The sequence below is a fragment of the Engystomops pustulosus genome, chromosome 6 (assembly GCF_040894005.1).
Source record: "Engystomops pustulosus chromosome 6, aEngPut4.maternal, whole genome shotgun sequence".
Classification (NCBI taxonomy): Eukaryota; Metazoa; Chordata; class Amphibia; order Anura; family Leptodactylidae; genus Engystomops; species Engystomops pustulosus.
The window spans coordinates 148,459,678-148,481,435 of record NC_092416.1 but is presented as its reverse complement, the minus strand read 5'-3'; the positions used below and the strand labels follow the sequence as shown (position 1 = coordinate 148,481,435).

Below are 21,758 nucleotides of genomic sequence, written 5' to 3'. Positions count from 1 at the left end.
CGCCAACAGGTGGGCGGAGACTTCTCTCGCTTATGAATAATAAATTAAAAGGGCGGAGTTCTATAGTCTTGGCAGTGACTTGTGAACCAGGAGATACTCATGAATAATGAATACCAGAGGCGGATGGTCATTAGATTGATGTGATTGGTGTAAAGCTGATGAGTAATCCCCGCTGGCAGAGTGTACGGGGATACTGATTGGCGGACGGCTGAATGAGGGCGGGGAAAGGGACGAGGCTCTGGCAGTGATTGGCATTTGTGGGCGGGTGTGAGTGAGGTGGGTCAGTCGGCTTCCGGCAGCGCTGCCATAGACTATAGGAGCTGCGTCAGAGAGAAGAGCTAGAAGTTGTGAGAGGCGGAGACAGGTGAGTGCGGCCGCGTTACTACTTACCTGCTGAAGTGGGGAGGTGCTGGGACGGGGAGAGTTGTATCACTGGCACCTATGACGGGACAGGGAAGTGGGTGCTACTCATGCAGAGCCGCCAACATGGGTGGACATCCTAAGGGTTGCAGTCCCTGGCATGTGCTGCTCCAGAAAAGTTATATTCATGTGTTTTCTATATTTATAACTACTCACCAGTGTGAACAGAGCCCAGAGGGGAGCAGCAGCCATGAGGCGAGTTGAGCAACTTGCCTCAGGCAGCACCACCTGCAGTAAAATGGGGCAGAATCAGGGGCACAGTCAGCGGTACCTGACACTGACACCTGTCACATCTGATGTCCATGTTAGTGGGGGGCATTCCATGAAGAACCCACTCGAGGGTCCTCTAATTATATAGTTTGCCTCCTGCCCCGAGCGATTAGGATCAGCCCTGACGGGGCCATACCATTACTTCTTCTCATCACCAGCCTTTAGGATCCAGTTACATCTAATATTTTCTCTTTCTATTGTTTTTATTGCCTCTTTAATAAACACGGTGACCGTGACACTATTTTTGTGTCAATGAGAAAACATTTTCTTCAAGCTTACAGGATGACGTTATAGATCTAGCACTTTCATGGATGTCTCTAGCGAAGAAGCGGAAAGACGGAATAAGCGGTGAATCTCATAGAAGGGGACCGTGCAGGACAGACCCCATTGGTAGTAGGGAATTTGGGGAGATTGGTATCTATTAGATGTGACTTCTACCTAAGGCCAGTTGCACCCGAGTGTTGAATAGTACGATTTTGGTCAGATTTCAGTCCTCACGCTATCCAACAATCCGTTTTTGTAGTCCTAGCATCATCCGAGTTGTGTCCAATCTCACAGCTCTGAGCTATTTCTATGACACATGCATGAAAAACAGGGTACACTACGACGTCTTCCCAGTGCCATCCGTTTTTTTTTAGTTTCAGGCAGATATTACCAATCAGAACCTCCTGTGTTTTTCTCAGATTGGATCATTTGACTGTAAAAAAAAAAAAATCTGATATGCGCACAGGACAATAAACTATCCATTAGTCAGAGTTCTGTACGACTTCTGTCCGATGTCGACCCGCTCGTACGACTCATACGATTGTTGGCAAGGGGTCCTTACATGGCACAAAGTTGGCACACAGGTGGGGCAAATGTTAACTTGATATTTCTCAAAAGTAAAGGTAACATTTATTGTTTTTGTACCTTGTTATAGGCTTGTTTTGTTGTCACTCTGTATCGCTATTTGATACAATTCAACAACCAGAAAGTTCTTCTTGTCTCTTGGTTTAGTTGGGTCAATAGAGTCCATTGAAAATATGGGTCAGGATCTTTTTGGACACATAAATGAAAGGTGATTGGGGGGAGCACTGAAGTTTCTAATATTTTGATCTGACTTTTGTTTAATATCCAGTTATAGGGGATGTCCAGTTATCACCTACCCACAGGATAGGGGGTTAGTTGCTGATTGGTGGGGGAACCAGTGGTGGGACCATCACAGATCACAAGAAACAAGGAAGGGATTTTCCCCTAAATCCCTTCCTCATCCAATCCCTACCCTTCCTCGGTTGAACTTGATGGACAAGTGTCTTTTTTCAACCGTATAAACTATGAAACTAATGGGGGCCATTGTACCCTAAATGAATGGAGGGTCCGGTTGGACATGTGCCATGCCACTCCATTCTCTGTATAGGGGACTGATGCTAGTAGCCAAGTACTGGGTTACCTCTGTCATCGCTATAGAGATGAATAGAGCACATTGGTGCATGTTCAACCAGCTTCTCTATTCATTTGGGGTGTATGATGTACCCCAATTCTCATCATCCATTAGGGTCACTGAAACCCCCACGATCAGCAGATAATCTCCTTTCCTGAGTGTAGGGGAAAGCTTGATGTGGCAGATTATACCGGACAAAACAATGTAGCATGCTGTCATATTGTGTCTGGTCTAATGGCAGACATCTCGATAGATCTTGGTATCAACATTTAGGTCCATTGTACACACTCATGTGATGACATTTTTTGTGAATTTTGCCTTTTACGTGACATAGGTGTATCCACTTTATTCGGAGTGAATAAAAATACATGCATTATACAAAGGTAGTGTCCCATAATGTACATATTTGATGTGACTGGTGGATGGCACACCTCACCCTGTGCCATCTGATCTGATAAAATATAATGTATATATAATACCGCCATGGTTGTTTGCAGCATCACATACATTTATACAGTCCCCTATGTAAATGCAGAACATAAGTGAATTAGTGCTTGGCAGCGATCAGATGGCTGTAATGCATCAGTCTTTATCCACCGGCTGCCAGTCTGTTGAAAAACTACTACTCCCAGGTTCCCAACATGTTAGGAGTTGTAGATATTCAACAGCTGGATGTCACTGTGATTCTTTGTTGGATGCAATCTCCATAAAGGCGTGCACCCTCTGCCGCTCATCAGACTGTGTTCCCTGCCTGACCCCGAGGGATCGTCTATTTAATTATCTCAGACCCAATGATATAATTCGCTTAAAAACCTTATCTGCATCAATCATTGGATGGGAGGAATGTGACCGTGGGTTGTGTGAGACGGAGGACATGTATTGTGCTGCTGTAATATGACATAAGTGTATAATAGCAGAGTAATCACTATGTCCCGGGAACATATGGAAAATGCCATCATGTATTGATCTGCGCTAATGGTCTAGACGGACTGGGAATTGCAGGTCGGGATCATCCGTGTTATTTCTGGAGCTCATCCTCTGCTTGCATTGTTGGTAGTAATGTGATGTTCCCACGCGTTTTACCTTGTATATGGTTTATGATTATCTTGTGCTTTGTGTGTGTTGGAGATCTGTTCTTTATCTTATCTTTATATGGACCGTCCACAGACAGGAGATATGTGTGACCTATGTGGGGGATGTCTGGAGTATTGCAGACTTGCTCGCCTCTCTACCACCAGCGAGTGTTATTTTTTAGGTTTGTAGGGTAGCAGGTGCGTTGTTCACCCACAGAGGAAGCCGAGTATCAGACATTGGTTTTTCTTGGTGGTCATCGAATTCTTGGACATGAACGTTTCCTGCCTGAAGGTTGTGTCTACGTTTCTTTACATGGAATATAGTGTGAGAATGAGTGGTACATACTGTACCTGGATCTTATACACTGAACAAAAGACTGCATTCATCTCTCTGATCAGATATAGACATACAGACATACATTAGCCTATTTCTGTAGAATTCTTACCATCATCCAATGTTTCCTACTTGAGTCATTCAGATGTGTTATTTTTCAGATGTTGCTGAATTTGAGAAAAATACCCTTAAGTTCAATGACTAAAGCCATAATCAGACAGACATAAAACAGAAATATTTTAGGGTCCATGTTATTAGTGACTGGATCTCTTCTGGTTCTACTAGACCAAACTAAAAATAGGATACAAATATGTTATACTATGGAGAAATGTGTTAAACGTGTTGTCTAACAGGGAATACAGGCAGCCCTGGGGTTACTTATAAGATAAGTTATTTAGGTTTGTACATAAAGGACATCAACCACCAGGATGAAGAATTGTAAACCAAGCACTGAAATTTTGGTGTGTGCCCCCTCTGGCAAGATCTTCTTTAAGCTTCTTATGCCCTTGTTTTTAAGAAAAAAAAGCGTAAAATTATGCAAATTGGCACCTATTGAGTTCAGAGCCCCTCCAGCTCATTTGCATAGTTTTAAGCCTTTTTTGTAAAAAGAGCAGATCCTTGGTTTACAATCCTCCATCCTGGTGGTAGGTATCCTTTAAGAATTTGTTTTCAAGTCAGAACTGTATATTTTATAATTGTTGCTCCAGACAAAAAAAAAAATTGTCCCTGTGACAATTGAATTATATATAACTTCATTAGACACTTTAGATATGATCATTACAGCCTGGGACTAAAGCAAAGCATCCAGAGAGCTTCACCAGAGGACACAATAGACAGAAAGGTCCGTCTGTAATTTGGGGTTAGATGCCCTTAAGTTGGGGACTACCTGTATGTTAAAGCTTAAAAGAGGATGAAAACATAAAAGCATAAAAGTAGCCTTCTCATAAAGCCCCTGTCATTCCTTCCATCACACTAGGAGACCAGGAGACAGACCAAGTGTCGAAACGTGAGTCCTTATTTTGCAAACTGTGTAGTAAAGAACATGATGGGACTCTGAACTATTAGGGTTTGTATGAATGGTAATGGATAAAAAGAACAAAAAGAATCAAGAACGAGTCATTTTTGGTCCTGGCTGTCCATGGATAGGAGGATTACACATAACCACTCTCCATTGATAGAACGCAGTCTGATGAATGAAGGCACAGTTCTACAGGGATTACCCATCAACCCAAGGATATTTTTGGAGTAAGGGAGAAGACTTCTGCAAACACTGGCTGAATATTCACTCTGTTTACTTCTGGTTGAAACCGATGGCACCAGTACTGTGAAATAGCAATGCCAGCCATTAGGTCACTGGGTATAAGTTTTTGCAGCCATGATGAACACTTTCTTTTATTCATGTGTCTTCTATAGTAGGTCTATGGCAGATGTATTTGGAAACACTGCTGACGTGTAGTTCTCTAGACTGTACCACGTCCAAGGACTGTAACTTGCGTTATCGAAGCTGTCAGAGCCACAGCAGACCATTGTCCGCACTGTAATCCTGCTTTCAGGACGGTAGGCATGGAGGGGCAGTGCCCGGCTGCATCATAGAAGGCTATACAGCTGTGACTTCAGGGCCAGCCAGTACCACCAACATATGTTCTGTAAGTCATATGCTGAGGATCTGTCCTCTCTTCAGATTGTTTCTTAAGGAATACAAGTAGTATAAACCTATCCAAAGCAGGGACATGTGCCGATTGACAAAAGAAAAAAGGAAGGGTCAGCTCACTTACGAATGCACCGATATATAGAGTCCATAGTCTTGTGGTGGAGGGTGCTCGGATGAAGAAAGCTGTGTTGATCACCAGCAACAAACCAAGAATCCAAAAGATGAACAAATCCAGCACTCCAAGTTTCAAATAGACTGATAAAAAAATCTGTAAAGGTTTATTTAATCCATTTATAAAAAAGACAAAAAAGACATACGGTCCGGAGACCCAAAAAGACCTACGCGTTTCGAATGATTATATTACATTCTTAGTCATGGTCCTAACAATACATGTGAGACGCACACTTTTAAAAGCACAAGAGGAAATACATACCAGGTGATAACCATGCCATTAATTGTTCAACGTTCACGCATCAGCGGATCACCACTGCGCATGTGTATAACTAGAAACCAAACTGTGTATTATCAGATAGTAGAAAGAACATAAATAGTTGGGGTTATAAAGATAATGCAATATTAGTATAGGTACATTAGGTCTGTTCTATTGTTTAAACCGTTAGGGCTTCTTGTTGTGAGGTTGAGGATCCAGAAAGCCTCTCGATTGCGGAGCTTCCGTTCCCTATCTCCTCCTCTAACCGAAGTTCTTATCTTTTCAATGCCAATAACTGAAAAAGATGACATATCACCTCCATGTGTCTGTAAAAAATGTTTAGATAAACTAGAGATATGTTTGTCATTAAAATTTGAACCGTCTGCGATATGGTCACTGATGCGTTTTTTCAGAGGACGAATAGTATTACCAACATATTGTATGTTGCAAGAGGCGCAGGTAACAAGGTAAATAACATAACATGTGTTGCAGTTTATAAAAGAACAAATGTTATTAGTATTACTGCTATGAACTGAAGAGAACTTTTTTCATATATTTACAGTTGTTACATCTATTCATGCCACACTTAAATGAGCCTTTTGTATTTAGCCAAGTATTTTTCTCCTTTTTCTCATATGCAAGGTATAGTGAGGGAGATACGATGTTACCAATAGTACATGCCCTTCTTGATATGAATTTGCACCCTTGTTGTAGAATTTTATTTATTTTGTCATCAGCCGTTAAGACTGGTAAATATTTCTTAATGATATTAGTTATCTGATGGAAATTACTGCTATAGGTAGTCGAAAAAACAATATTATCAGATTTTTTTACTGCTCGTTCTAGAGTTGAATAGCAGATGTTCCCTAGTCTTGCTTGCAGCTATGTTTTTTTAGCTTTTTGGATGAGCCGATTGCTTCACTTTTCTTAATCCTCAAATCTGCAAAACTGATGCAAAGATGCATGAAAAATAAAATAACAATAATAAAAATGGAATCCGGCTCCCGTTCTGTAAATCACAGATCCCCCCCAAACCTTCGATCTTAAAGATGAAATTCTTACTTTACATTTTGTGACACCATGGGGTACATTTACTTACCCGGTTACCGGAGTTCACAGAAAGTGCATTGTCTGACTATAATGCACCGTTCGGCGATTCACTAAGATCGTGCGCCCAAAATGATGAATGTGTGGCTTCCCCGCTCAAGTCCAACAAAGTTCACCATCTTTTTAGTGGTCCGTCTAAGTGCTTGGGCTTGCAACACAATTTGAAAGTTAAATCCCGCGCTCAGTCCAAATCAGTCGGGCTGCCTTTGCCACAAAAAGGGCACAGACACTTCTTAAATACCTTTTCAAGCCCCGAAAACGGTGCACAGTCCGACAGAAGTGAGCAGCACGAGCGTTGGTAAATGAACCCCGCGTTTCTGCATATAGAAACATCTCAAGTGACTCCCCCCCCGCAACCTCCAAACTTGACTCATCTCATAGAAAATATGACTCTACACAGCTTATTGAATATGATTTGGAGGAGATTTAACATAAGGGGGGATTCTAGAAAGGAAAGGCTGGTAGCTTAAAGGCAACCTGTCACCAGGGTGCTATTTTTCAAGAGACAGGTTGCTATAGACCAAGTACTGCATATGCAAAATATGTGTTATTTTGTGTTTGAAATAAAGTGAAACTTTACCTGGTGGCTCCCTGCCAGATGCCTGAGCCAGAGTCCCAGAGAGGAAAATCTCAAATAACAACTTCCATCTGCTCTATAATATATTCACTGCTCTCCTGCTTGTTTTCCATTGTCTGTGTGCAAGTGGCTAAGACTACACCATGTCTGAAGCTACGTGCACACTACTGCTGTTGTGGCCAGGTCTAGGGCACCAGGTCACGGAGCGGTGAGCACACTTTGTCTTACTGAGCTCTGATCTCGGTGGGCAACCGCTCCGCAAAAGATGACATGTCCTATTTGCCTGATTAATAATAATTCCTTTCTATAGCGCACACGGGTTAGGCAGCGCTGCACAGAGCTTGCCAGATCAGTCCCCAATGGGACTCACAATCTAATCAACCTACCAGTATGTTTTGGAGTGTGGGAGGAAACCGGAGGAAACCCACGCAAACACAGAGAGAACATACAAACTCTTTGTACATGTTGACCTGGGTGGGATTTGAACCCAGGACCCCAGCACTGAACCTCTGAGCCCCGGCTGCCCTGGATTTCGGCTGCTCTGTTTTCTATAGAGAATGGAGGGGTGGTCAGCGTCCACCCCTCTTCTGCACCCATCCGTGTGCTAGGGGGCCTCGCTACAGGTGAATGAGAGAGGGGTTGTGAGTGCACAAGTCTCTCCATTCGCTATTTTAGCTGTTCTGAAAATAGCCAAGTAGTCAGTCACATGCCCTGCTCTGAAGATAGACGCAGGTCCAGGAGGTGAGACCCACAACTGTCAGGAGTTTATGGCATATTGTACGGATGTAGCCATTGATGCAGAGATCCATTGCACAATTTAGTTTGTAGTCACTCTTGTGGCTGTAGAATATCAGTATATCATAGAGTCTGTAGTGGTTTCGGGGGAAGAAATAAGAATTTTGACCTCAAATAGAGAATGCCTGTGTGGTTCCTCATGATGTAAGAGACCTGGGACTGCATGTCGGCACGTACCACACATGGGCCGCTATTAGTCAGCATGGCTCTAGTGTTTACAGAATAAAGACGTCTGGGTCGTGTGATGACATCACTGGGGAATCACCAGCGACCTCTGTCTTGTGTGCTCTATATTGTTTTCTACAGATGCGTCTGGGAGTAGACAATGGTTTACATGAAGGCAGAATCCAACACCAAGACGTTTAGTAGAGCAGGGACCCTTGGTCCAGGTACACACCGCACTGAATTACTGCTGGATGTGTAGAAATCACATCTTCTATGCTGTTGTGGCCATTCTGTTTGCTAGCCCATGGCAATCCTGAAAGAGTTAAATAGGTAATGGACTTTCTTCCTTGATAGAAACCGATTTATCTGTTTCCTTGTTTTCTCATGGTAACAAGTTGTATCTGTTGACAAATCTACGTCCATTTGACGGAAACTCCTCTGCTTTCCTCTTTCCTCTCTTGTCTCTCAACTTGGGCAGAACCTAATAATGTCAGCAATGACACAGTCATCTAGAGAAAGGATCGAGACTATAGGATTGTATTATATGAAAGGGCAGTCATCGATATATGGTCACAATTTTCTTTAGTTTTAAGTTTTTTTTTTTTTTTTTTTTTTCTCCGTGCTGTATCTTACTGCAGCAGATGAAGTTTTTGCACACAGTGGGTGGGGAAGTGCTCCAACACAGTGTAGCAGCCTGTAAAACACGGTAACACCCTCCAAAGCCCTTCTGGTCGATTAGCATAATTATAAAAGTTAATTTTTTTTTTTTTTTTTAAATAAGGAGGCCATGAATAACACATTTTAAAAAGATGACCACTGTCTCTATGAGTAAGTGTCCCTGGTTTATCAGGATGGATTTTTATGGTTTCCTATTTACCACCAGGATGAAGGATTGTAAACCAAGCCCACTGACATTACTGGTATGTGCCCCCTCTGGCAGGACCTGCTCTTCTTTAATCTTCTTATGCCCTTGTTTTTTTAAGAAAAAAAGGCTTTGAAAATTACACTGAGTCTGAGGGGCTACAGGCTCCATTTACACCTGAATACGGAATACAGAGTCCCTCAGACTCATTAGCATAATAATATGCGCATAAGAAGCTAAAGGAAGAGCAGATCCTGCCAGAGGGGGCACACACCTGTATGTCAGTGTGCTTGGTTTACAGTCCTTCATCCTGGTGGTAGATTTCTTTTAATGGGGAGAAATCTAGAATGTTGTGTAGCTCTTTGACATTTGTGGCCACCTACAGCCTGCATTGGAGATGACGTATAGTTAAGTATACTATAACTACGTGTAGGAGTTTTAGGGGGTTTTTTTTTTGTTTTTTTTCCCCTTTGCCTTGCAGATACTTGTGTACGGCCTGGAAGCCGCTGCTTCGATGTGAGATTCTGAAGGTGGGTTTTGAGAATTTAGTATGAGCTTTGGTGGTTCTGGTACTTGGTGAAAAAGTTCTCCTATGTCACACAGAATTTTCATCTTCTACAAAGTGTTTGTATGAAAGCCCTTTCACTGTATTTTGGGAATAGTTTTTGTTTTTTTTATTTTCTCATTTTGTTCGGCCATTACTCTTTTTATAACTTTTATAAGACATAACACATGGTGCTGTGCAGAAAAGTGGAAGGATAAGTTCTACATTTGGGGGACTGGGTGTATAGTGACATTTTTGTTTAGCACTTGTTTTATCACACATCATTGTGGTTTGCAGCTCAAGAATTGTGTTTCTTTAGTAATAAGAAGAAGAGTAGAAGCGGCCATGACGGCCTGGTACCGCTATAGCTTCTGCTGCTGTAAGACTTGGCCATAGAATGGAGAATGATCATCTCGGTAATTACAGATTTGGTAATATATTCATATAAAAAGTCTTTAGGGTCAGGGTTTGGGTGTTTTCATAGGTGTAGGCATTAATATATTCCAATAAGGATGTCTTCTGGGAACTAGTAGATCAAGGGGTTTTCTCACTAATAGCACTTATTCCTATTCTCTCTGAAGGGGATAAGTCTAAACCCCAGTGAACATGAGAATCGGAGTCTATAAGTACCGAAGTGTGAATATGGCCCATGTCAGGTCGTCACAGCATTTACTTCAGGTTAAACCCCTCTGGCAAGAAGTTTTCTTGGTATTCTTCATGTAGCTGACCATCGGTTCATACCAGATTGTTCAGGATGTAGGCAAAATCTAAATGTAATCTAACACATGCAGATGATGGGAGTATTGATGCAGATGAGCTTGTCCTACATTATTCATGCGCTCTGCTGCAGACTGGAAGGCCACGCGAGAGATTTCACAAGCAATAACTCTCTACTGCTTTATTATCAAAGACGTCTGGTGCATCACCGGCCATTAGCGTTCTCTATCTTATAATGTTTCTACATCCCATCCCCCAGTCTGAAGTCAGACATACAGTGTGTCTATAAAATACTCTGGAGGTAGAGGAAGATAGGAGTCTTCCAGACACTTTGCCCATTAGCCAAGACCAAACCACCTACCTGAAATTGGGCATGTCAAGGCAGGGCTGCCACCCGAGCCTATGAAGGTGCCCTCTGGTATCTGGGACCAAGGTTTCTTGTTCGAGGGAGCCTGTCATCAGGAACCCTTTTTCTCGCCCCCAACATGTGCTCATAGAGAATAATATACACAGGGTTTTTTCCAAAAAAAAGATAAGTTAGCTCAAAATTGACCTTTCTGTATGCAGAGGTGTGTCCCTAGTCCCATGGGAGTGGCCAGTGAGCAGTGGATTCTCCTCCACCCTCAGGAAACCACTCAGTCATGCATAAATTTAAATTAATTTTAAAAAATCCTCCCATGTCCCCCATATCTACTCCCTCCCACCGCTTCCCCCCTCAGGGTGTCATACACGTCTGCCCTACTCCTCATAGGCCACTACCATGGGACTAGGGACACAACTCTGCATGCAGAAAGGTAAACTTTGAACTAACTTCTCTTTTTTTTCACACTCTTCTCTATGGAGACATGGGGGGGGGGGAGTCAGAAAAAGGTCTCCTGATGACAGGTTCCCTTCAAGTTGCTAGGCAGGTCTTCCATACATTGTTTTTCTTAGTTTATCTAATCAATGATCGGCCTGCGTTGACTTGTAATACTCTTCGTCCTGTTCCTCTCATTGTTCCAGAGAAAGTTTTTACATTGTGGCAGGGCCCATTATCCTTTTAAAAGAGGCTTCATTTGGCGAAACCATTGCCAGGAATAGGTATCCCTGATCTTGATGTATTCACGGAAGTTATTGTATCAGATGAACGTTGTATCTTTCCAGACCAGGCCACCTTCTTCCATGGCTGATGCTCACATGCCCGCTGTAGGCACTGCCCTCGGTGAGCACTTTGACTAGTCCGCGTCTGCATGACGAAGACACATTGTGTGTTTAAAAAGCATCATTTTAAAGCTGTTGGAAAAAGAATGTTGGAAAAAATTGTCCTTAAATAAAGCATGAAGCATTGTTCTTAAGAAGCCTGGTGTATTTTGTCCTGTTGCTGGATGTAGATAAAGTGTGTTGGAGTTTTCCTTGTATCCAGGAGGGATCCTCTGCGCGGAGGAGACCGGTGAGGTTACTACACAGTGCGTCTGCATGGAAGGTGCTGTATTTGGCTCTAAGCTCAGCCCTTCTATGTATGACATATAATATTATATGTATGTGGGCGTTGACATTTATCTAGGTATAGGAAATCTCCGATTTGATTCTTCTCTACCAAATTTTATTTGAGTCTACCCAGTCCAGTGAGTTATGAGTGAAGACCTGGGTTACCAAATATGCTTTGGTTAACATTTGGATATCGGTAGCCCATCCCCAGTGGTCTGTCAGAATGGAATAACAGCATCTGGGCCTGCATTATTAATGCCAGAACATGCATGAAGGACACCATACACATTATAATAACCCTGTTTTGTTTTGTTAATGTTTCATTTTTTAACTTGTGTAACAAATGTTTACCATCCTATTGTGATGCTAGTGTGCTCTGTCCTCATCCTGCATTAAAGCCACATTTCTTTTCATCTCTACCTATAGCTACAAGGCAGTGGTAAAGCTGTGGACAGGCTTCATGTCTCGTACAGTATACATTATATCTCCAGGGGCACAGGGTGGGAGAATATTCACAGATCAGGTTTCTTCTGCTTCCATTATGTCTCCAGAATGCAAAGTGACCCGTACAATCCATTACCTCCATCCTCCCGATGAGCTGTCGTCCCTTCCATAAGTCATACTGGTACAGATTGGGAGGGGTTGTGCCTTTCACCCAGGGTTTTGTCATGTTTAATTTGTTATGAACAAGAAATATATTTTCAATGCAGAGATGGATAGGAAATAAATATTCCAACAGGGATGTGATTGTTGTGTCGCTTATGTTAGAGCCATGATGACTGTTCTGTTTTAAAGCGCGACTAAGATTTTGGCACAAAATTAGAAATCAGTAGTGGTGATTATAATAGTAAACTTTATAATATATGTTATTAAACCCTTTAGGACACAGCCCTTTTTCGTTTTTGCATTTCCATTATTCACTCCCTACTTTCAATACATTTTTTATTATTATTATTATTTATTATTATTCCATGCTCGAAGCTGTATGAGGGTTTATTTTTTTTTATTTATTTACTGGATATTTGGACCCTCCTAGGATTCTAGTACCCTCTGATCAATTTTAACATATAATGCATTACTACTATAGATCTTACAGATCAGTGTGAAACTGGCAGAGTATTATACATCATGTCGCATGGCAGGCTGGGGATCTCTGCCCCCTAATTAAGTCACAGGGGTGGAGGGATCGCTGACTATCTGGCCCAAGATGGCTTTGGTGGAGGCATGTTAATGGTTAACACCGATTGTGGGTGTTTGCTGCACAGGCGGTACATGGATTGGGTATTGGCTGTGGACATGTCACTGCTGCAACACTGTATACGTACAGAGACTTGCGCTGACACAGCACTGGATAATAGCGATGCAAGTATAGCTTTCCTTTTGTTTTCACAGCACCCCTCTCTATTAATCTATAAAACTACTAAAGCCTAGGCAACCCCTTTTTAAGGGGGATATTCTCCTCAAGGTATGAAAAGAGTTAATCATTAGCCACCTTATATATCTGTAGTGGAGGGACGCACTGCTTGCTACAGGAGAAAGAGCAGAAAACTGCACAGATATGCGGCTTTGCTTAATGTTCCTTCTCTGTTCATTTCTGCGGACAAATCAAGTCTCCTGAAAGATTTAGTTACACTTTATACACATTTATTTCACCCTATTATAGAGAATTTGCATACCTACCCGTTTTATTACATAGTTGGAGTGCCTTTGTGTACATAGTGCCTCACATCTAATATGGACAGTAATTGTTTTCCAATGCAATGTCCTCAGTTAGGACAGCACCTATGTCCCTGGCATGTAAAGTAGAAGTACCGCTCATGCAGTGAGGTCAGTGGGGTGCCACGTGTGGACTCCTCAATCTGACCTTCCTAAGAACCGACTATAGTGAGTGCTGGCTCTGTATATATTAGTACATCTGACTGTACTGTAACTTGGCTTCTCTCGGTCTATATGTTCCTGGTCCTATTATTCTGTAGGTGGCAGCAGATTTATGCCTGGATATTCCCTGCTCGGGTACACAGGTGACTTGTCCAGTGTTTGCTGGTAAATAGGACACCGAGTACACAATGTCCTTGGGTAATGTTTGTACATGGAGTGGGCTCTGCAGCACATTGTTTGCAGTGAAGTGTCGTGATTATTCACCCCCATATAAGGAACACTGAGGACAAGAAAGAGGCGGATAAAATAGAGGTTTTATCATCACGTTTTCTTCCAGTTTTATAAGAATTCATGACATCATACGTTATATCAGCAGGCAATGAAATTGGGAAGTCAAATAGCCCCTCCAAAGGCTCTTAAGGCTATACGCGCACATATTTGTGACTCGCACCAGAGATCAATTTAGTCACCAGCTGAGTGTATCAGGTCAGTGATAACAGGTCCTGTGTAGTAGGGATACATGGTAGGAGATGGGTAACACTAGTTTATTTTTTTCAGCGATAAACTTATGCTCGCTGCGTTCATTGGTGTCAGCGCATTGTGGTAAGTGATGGCAGCGCAGTACACCCATGCTCAAGTACATAGGTATGGTGCATGCGCGGTGCCACGGAAAAGGAGGCGCCAGCACTGGTTCTGAAGATTCGAGTCCAATGTGGTTCATCTAAGTGAATATTAAAGTTTACAAAGGAACTGAGCTTGGTTTAGGGTCCCAAATCAACCTGACAGGTCCTCTATAATTAGAATTTACTATTAATAATAATAATACTATTATTTACTCTAGAATTTATTCATCCTATTTACAACTATGTCCCAGTTTGCACCTACATTGGGGGCTTTCTGTTACTTGTTTTGTTTTTAGTATCCTCTTAAAATGAACTTCCATTCGTTCCTCATAAACTTCAAGTTCATCTGTTACTCATCCGTTATTTATAGTTTGGGAAAAAATATGAGGACCGCTGCGCTATTTTTTCCCCGCTTTTAATAACAAAATGGAAGGGAACCTGCAGAACACAGGTGTGAACTGGGCCGAAATAATGTTATTGTTTATCTACTGCTGTGGCTTATAGACAACCTAAAAATGAACTGAAAGTATCTTTACATAGTGGCTTTGCCTCTGCTTGTTGTATATAGTCGTCTGCTGCCAGTTTTGTCACGTTAAAATGTGTGCGGATAGGAGTAATAAAGGCTTCTGGCTATTGGGTGACGGCAGCAGTAATGTGTATTTTCCAGCCCAGCAGCATTTTTATCCTGTTGTGTACATGGATTACCGGCAGACTCCTCCTCCCCTCTTACTGGAAGCCTTTGAACTTGGTTAAATCTGGAACCAGGAACCTGCATCTCCCTGCTTTCGGTTCAGTATACAGCCAGGACTCTGCTGACGCTATTGTCTGTATAGGCTGGAGATCAAGTGCCCCCCAGGCTTGTGAGCGGGCGAGCCCAGGACTGGCGGGTGAGCTGTGCCCTGCAGGGCGGTTTGCTGTCGTCTTCTAGAATTCAGCAAAGATTCTGTAAAAGTATTTAATGTGGTTCTCTGTCCTCCTGGATTCAGATTTGTAGGATAAGAAGGAACCTCTGACTTAGTTTCTGTTTCTGTGTGATAACTTATTTTTGGCTGTAAATAGCAAGAGCTTCTTCCAATCTTTGTTTGTAAATTGTGTGTCCGTTGTGTATCAGGGACGCGCTATAAAAAATGCAGTGGAGCCTGTATTCCTAGGACTCGTGGACCTGACCATGCTGCATGTGTACAAGACGACCTCTGTTATAACCCTGTAGCCATGTGCTTCCTTGTGATGGAATAGATCCGTGACCTGGAGGAGGGGTGATGGTGACGATCAGTTTGTTTTGGTGCCTGTTGTATCGGTTTCAGCCAACTATGTGAGGCCATGTAGAAGGATGACAAATGTACACTGTACAAATATGGCAATCTTTTCGTTTTAGGTTCTTTAATATGGAATGTCATGATGGATTTCTAAGTTTTTGAGCCCTTTTGTCTACATTTTACATAAAAGGGGTATTTTTGCAGTAGGGGTGAAAAAGAAAAGGCAGATTTTGGTAAAAATGAATTTACCAAAAAAGGCTTTCACCGCCTATAGCAAGCCACAGAATGCCATTCACCAGGGCGTCTTTACTAAAGACTGTCATTTGATAATATGCCAGCTTAAGAAAATCGAGGTGATGGTCCGGAGACCTAGCTGGAAGAGGGCTCCTTTACGGCCATGTTCACATGTGGCGTTTGCATTGTGTTACCAAACGCAATGCACAGACGACTTCTGCGATCACCTATTGAAGTAAGATTGCGTTTGGATCACATTTTAAAAGCAACTTAATCATTAATAGTTAATGTCAGTGGATGTACGTGTGTTGCTTTTTGTGAATGTGGCCTAAAGGAAGTCGCCCTGGGCACGGAGCAGCTTGTTATGAACTGTGACACCATAAAGCTGCAAATGCTAAATGCTGCAAAACCTTTTAGACCCTATTCCAAAAATATGTTTCAGCTAAAAATCCATCAGTTATGGTCTAGGAATGGTAACATTATCGCTGGGGTTTCATAGAGTTTAAGGAAAAAGCAACAGAAGTTTCAAAAGTCTCTAAGTTACATTGTAGCAAACCTGCAGCTGTGAGAATCGTTAGGCATTTAAAGCAATTGCAGCCACGGGATGTCATCGAGAACATTTCCATTCATTGGCAGCAAACAGTGACTGTGTCAAAACAGATCTTTTTTCCAAAACTTTTGTTTAATATGTGCATTTCCTTTAATTTTACTGTTGATTAAGTTTTCTATACCATCCGTGCCCCCCCCCCCCTGAAAAAATTGGTTTCTCTACACAAACTTTTACTTCAAATAAAGTTTGTGTTACTTAAATTGTGACACGTAGGCAAAAATAGAAGAGATCTGGAAGGAAACAAATACTTGTCACAGCACTTTAACTACGAGAATTGAGTTTCCGCTGAATATAGCGGAGGGTCCCTGCTGTTACAGATGTGGTGTGATCTGTCTGTGCGGTTTCATCGTCGTGAATGTGTATCTCTAGAAAGGAAAGTGAAAGCGTCTTGGAGATTTGTATTTTCAGAAGTAAAGCTAACTTCACCTCTACCTCGTAGATTCTGATCATAGGTTATACATGTCCATCTAGTTCAACCAAGGTAGGGAAGGGATGGGATGAGGAAGGGATTTGGGGGAAACAATTCTATATAACATAACCATCAATGTTATTTAGTTGTAAAAAGGCATCTAGACCCTTCTTGAAGCTCTCTACTGTCCCTGCTGTGACCAGCGCCTGAGGCAGGCTATTCCACAGATTGACCGTTCTCATAGTAAAAAAGCCTTGTCACCTCTGGTAATTAAACCTTGATTTCTCCAGACAGAGACAGTGCCCCCTCGTCTTTTGCTCTGATTTAATCTAGAACAACTTTCCACCATATTTTTAGTGTGGACCATATCGAAACCTGCCCAGATGAAACTAAGCTTAATAACCCCCCCCCCCCCCCCTTATAATTTAAGGCAACTTCTGGGTTCTGGTGATACCATTGTTTAACAGTGGAACTTACTCTGGTTTTTTGCTGTACTGCTGGTGTAACAGAACACAGCAGCTAAAGCCCTCGTGCAGATGTAACATGGGCTCCCTTCTACCCATTCATATACATTGGACCCCCCTTCCACTGGTGCCAGTTTAGTCTAGTTTTGTGTCTTATATACTTCTGAGCTATGTAAAAGTTTAACAATGCAGCATAAAACATCCATTACCATAATGAGCGCCCCCATCCTGTAACGTTTGGTCAAATTAATGTTGCTGGTATCCTATTGCTCTGGTTTGCCGTCAAAGTCAGATCAATGATGGCTGTGGACTCGATGGCTACGAATACACAGCTCTATACAGCCAATACTTAACACGGCTGCAGTTTATTATGGTCAAAACTGGATCCAGGATTCCCTTAATGTATTTTTTCACTAGTCATGAGGCAGTGCTGAGATTAATTTTTGCCCAGAAATTTGTTTTTTGTTTTGGGTTGAAAACATATGTTTTTCTCATTTGTTTTTCTTTCTTTTTTTCCCCCCAGAGCTCCGTGCTTCAAGATGACGCAATGGAACCAGTTACAACAGCTGGACACCAGATACCTGGAGCAGCTGCACCAGTTGTACAGCGACAGCTTCCCCATGGAGCTACGCCAGTTTCTCGCACCGTGGATTGAGAGCCAAGATTGGTGAGCGGCAGCTTAAGTATTTCACAGGACACACACCTCTATTTTCTGTCATGACTTGCTGTAACTTAGGTCTAAATATATTTAAAAAAATGAAAGCTTTTATTAAAAGAAATCTACCATCCAGACCCATCCTGATAAACCAGGAACACTTGCTCATAGATCCAGGTACTGGGACTGTGATAATCTTCTTATATTTGTTATCCATGGCCTCTAAAATCTACTTTTTATATTATGCTAATGAGGGCTGTTGGGGATGGCGTGTTACCAGAGCCCCTCTGTGCTGCAGTTTCGCGGGCTGTCATGATGAGCAAAAGTACTTCTCCCCTCCCACTGTGTGCAGAATCTTCCTCTGCTGCAATGAGATGACATTGGGCTGTGGGAGGGGAGGGGAGAAGTGCTGAGGGAGCAGGGAGAAGGAAAACTGTGTAACACCTTGTGAAGCGTCAGCATAAAGGTGCTCTGATAACACCCCCAGAGCCCTTCAGGCTCATTAACCTATTTTGAAAGTTCATTTTGAAAGAAAGGAGGGTAACACTTTTATAAGAAGATAGTGAATTTATAGTGGATTTCCTTTAAATAGTAATTGTGATGAGTGGTGGAGGTCTGATCGCTGAGACAAAGGCTAGATGCAAGTGAGACTGAAAAATGGACATGTGCCCTGTATTTTTTGTACATATAGAACACTAAATACAATACTTCTTAATGGGTCAGTGCCCATGGACGTTATTTTAATGGACTGTGGAACCGACCCATTAAAAACTTAGAACATGTTTTTTAAAATTAATATAAAAAATTGGATGCCGGGTTGTTTCAAGTCGGCCAAAAAGTTCCAGAAGACCCCAAACTGTGATTGCCGGACTCCTGGATTGTTTCAATAGACTTTTACACGGTGTGTTGTTGCTTGGCAGCTTCTTCTCCCCAGTTAATGTGACAAGAATGTGCCCCGGTTTTTAGTACATCATTTAAGATGTTTGTGCCGGGCTTCTGTGTGATAGAAGGAAGCAAAGAACACAATCTGGCCACAATAGCTTTCCTTGACTTGCAGAAATTTTCTTCTTACTGTGAAAGTAAAGTTTTCGTTAAGTTACTGCAGCAGTTAAAAGGGGAAAATCCAGATGTTGCCTGTTAGGACAGTGGCAGGGGCTCATAATCCCAATTATCCCCCAAAACACTGGAGATGTTGTGCCTGCTACACGTGTATACAGCATCATATATCATACAAATCCAATATCATAAGAAATTCCTTTCACTATGCTCATAATCCTAATAAACCTGCATAGTTTGAGACCATCCCCTGATCATACGGAGGGTCACCTTTTGAGAGGGGGGTAGTCAATAAGACAAGTTTGAACGCAACCCAGGGTTGTGGCTATATATGCTACCGTGCTTCTCCAAAAAATAAGTCCTGGTCAGAAACGTCTACATCTCTGAGACACCGTTCTGGTGTCATTTTAAAGGAGAGCATCTACCTTTTAAATATCACTCAAGAAACAGACAGATCCACTGTTAAAGTTACAATTGGGCGTCTGATGCAGCTGCCACTCCTGACTCTGGAGATCTCTGTGACATTAGCGGTTAGAAAGACAATCCTTATGCAATATAGTATATGTTTCTCCTGAGACACTGTTCTGGTGTCATTTTAAAGAGCAGGATCTATCCTTTGATATCATAGAATTTCACTGTTAAAGTTACAATTGGAAGTGTGATTTTCATATGCAGCTCCTACTGCACTGTGGATATCTGTCTTTGGCACTTAGAAACACAATCTTTACATTATATTGTATGTGTTTTCTAGGTGCAATGGTACTAAATTTATAGGCGTTTGAAGTGTGCCCCCCCATCCTCTTAGCTGAAGGCAGGAGGAGGAGGAGAGTCGCAAAAAATGTTCAATTTAATTCCGGGTTTGAGGGAATGATCCAAAAGGTGAAGACCTGATGTGGATTTTTATTCATGGGGGAAGGGGATAAGACACCCCCTTTAAAATAAGCTGTAGCCCATTTTTCAGAGCAAAAAAGTAAGGCCGTTTACCCGTTTTCCATGGAAATGCCGATCATTGTGTGGCAGGGCAGTGATTTAGAAAGACGAGAACGGAAGCACCCGGACATATGGCCACGCCCCTGGCGCACAGAGAAGCGTAAAGATGCAAATGTTCTCTTAGATAACAGATCACTGGAAGATGGTAGACCATCTTTAGAGTATGTAGTGTTATTTATTCTTATTGTATTGGCTATGTTATAGGTGTCAGAAAAATCATTTTTCTAATAGGTTTTCATGATAAGTGTAGCCTGAATTGTCTCCTGTCCCTGCTTCTGTCCTCACTGCTGGCTGCTTTGTTCTATTTTCAGAGAACCTGTTAGATAAGCAGATGTCTGTTTGTGTGTTCCTCTTATTTTAATTATTAGTTAAACACTTATTTAAGCAGACTTCAACAAGTGTTTGTAACCGCTTAGTGTGCGTCCACACGTTCAGTTTTTCAGATGCAGTTTTTGAAGCCAAAAGCAGGCGTGGATTATAATGGGTTGAGACAAATCTTTGAAAGGTGCTGCTCGCCCTCCTACTTTGAATCCATTATGTGTTTGTACATCAAAAACGTCATCTGAAAAACTAAACATATGAACGCAACCTTAGGAGAATGTGAATCAGAGAGACACTGATCTATCCGGCTGCTTCCATGGTGGATTTCTCGGCTGTCTGCGTGAGAAGAAGCATCTGCAAAAGTCAAACCAAGCCAAAACCTTTTGGGAAAAATAGAAACATTTTACATTGTGAAACAAATATGTTAGCCACTATCCATTTACTCCAACTGCATCCAGTAAGCCCACATTGCAGTGTGAATGCTGCCTTATGATGTCTGTCTGTCCAGTCCTCTCTCTAGTCCAGTGAATCCTCCAGCGACTGGACGTTTGTACTAAGCGTTTATTGAGCAATGTCAGAAAATCCATGGCCGGCAGGTCATGGCTGCTTTGCAGATTAAACTACTTCTTATATTATGTGATGAGCAGAATCTCTGTTAACTCTTTGTATTCTGCAGGGGTTTCGCTGCCAGTAAGGAGTCTCATGCTACCCTGGTCTTCCACAATCTTCTAGGAGAAATAGATCAGCAATACAGTCGCTTTCTACAGGAATCCAATGTCCTCTACCAGCACAACCTGAGGAGGATAAAGCAGTTTCTGCAGGTGATGAGAGAGAACTATTTTCTCTGTTTTAGTTTCCAATTGAAGTCAGACTGAATTCTGGCAACCATAGCTGGTAAAGGGGTTGTCAGACTTGTGGACAATACGGCTTTGTTATAAATGTAATATCCATAATAAACTGTATGCTTTCCGTTGTACAATTTGGCACGTGGATTGCTGATCGGTGCCGATCCCTGCGATTGGACTCCCACGGATCATATGATCGTGTTGTTCCCCAAATGAACAGAGTGTCAGGTCTATGGCACTGATTGAACTAGCCAAGGACTGCACCAGGATATCTGTCAGCGCCATAGAGATGAATGGAGCAACAGGGGGCATGTGCAGAAGCCTCATTGAGGCAACACCAGAAGTCGAATTTTTGGGAATTGGAAAAAATTAGCAATTTCTTGCACAAACTTTCGATGGCAATCCATGTAAACAATTTCTGTAACTCTTGCGTTCACAAGTGGGGTTTTTTGGAAACCTTTTTAAAGGCATGTGTCAGAACACATCCATTTTACATTGTACCTTGCATTTAGCTGCTTTAAAAGCGTTTTTCTTCATTGCTGGAAGTGTATGCCGCTGTAACTATGTTTTATACAGCTGCACTTG

General features: G+C 42.1%; 1 protein-coding gene across 2 annotated transcripts in view; it reads left to right on the top strand.

Annotated features, from left to right (window-relative positions):
* The first annotated feature begins 216 nt into the window (after positions 1–216).
* STAT3 (signal transducer and activator of transcription 3) overlaps positions 217–21,758 on the top strand; it is a 41,463-nt gene continuing 19,921 nt past the window's right edge. The window contains exons 1-3 of one of the 2 annotated variants that reach the window (XM_072111717.1): positions 217–364; positions 17,830–17,973; positions 21,005–21,149. In XM_072111717.1, the coding sequence (XP_071967818.1) occupies positions 17,846–17,973; positions 21,005–21,149 (273 nt within the window). In that variant the 5' untranslated portion in view covers positions 217–364; positions 17,830–17,845. Of the gene's footprint in view, positions 365–15,070; positions 15,221–17,829; positions 17,974–21,004; positions 21,150–21,758 lie in introns of those variants that run through there. The other variant, XM_072111719.1, reaches the window with a different exon arrangement.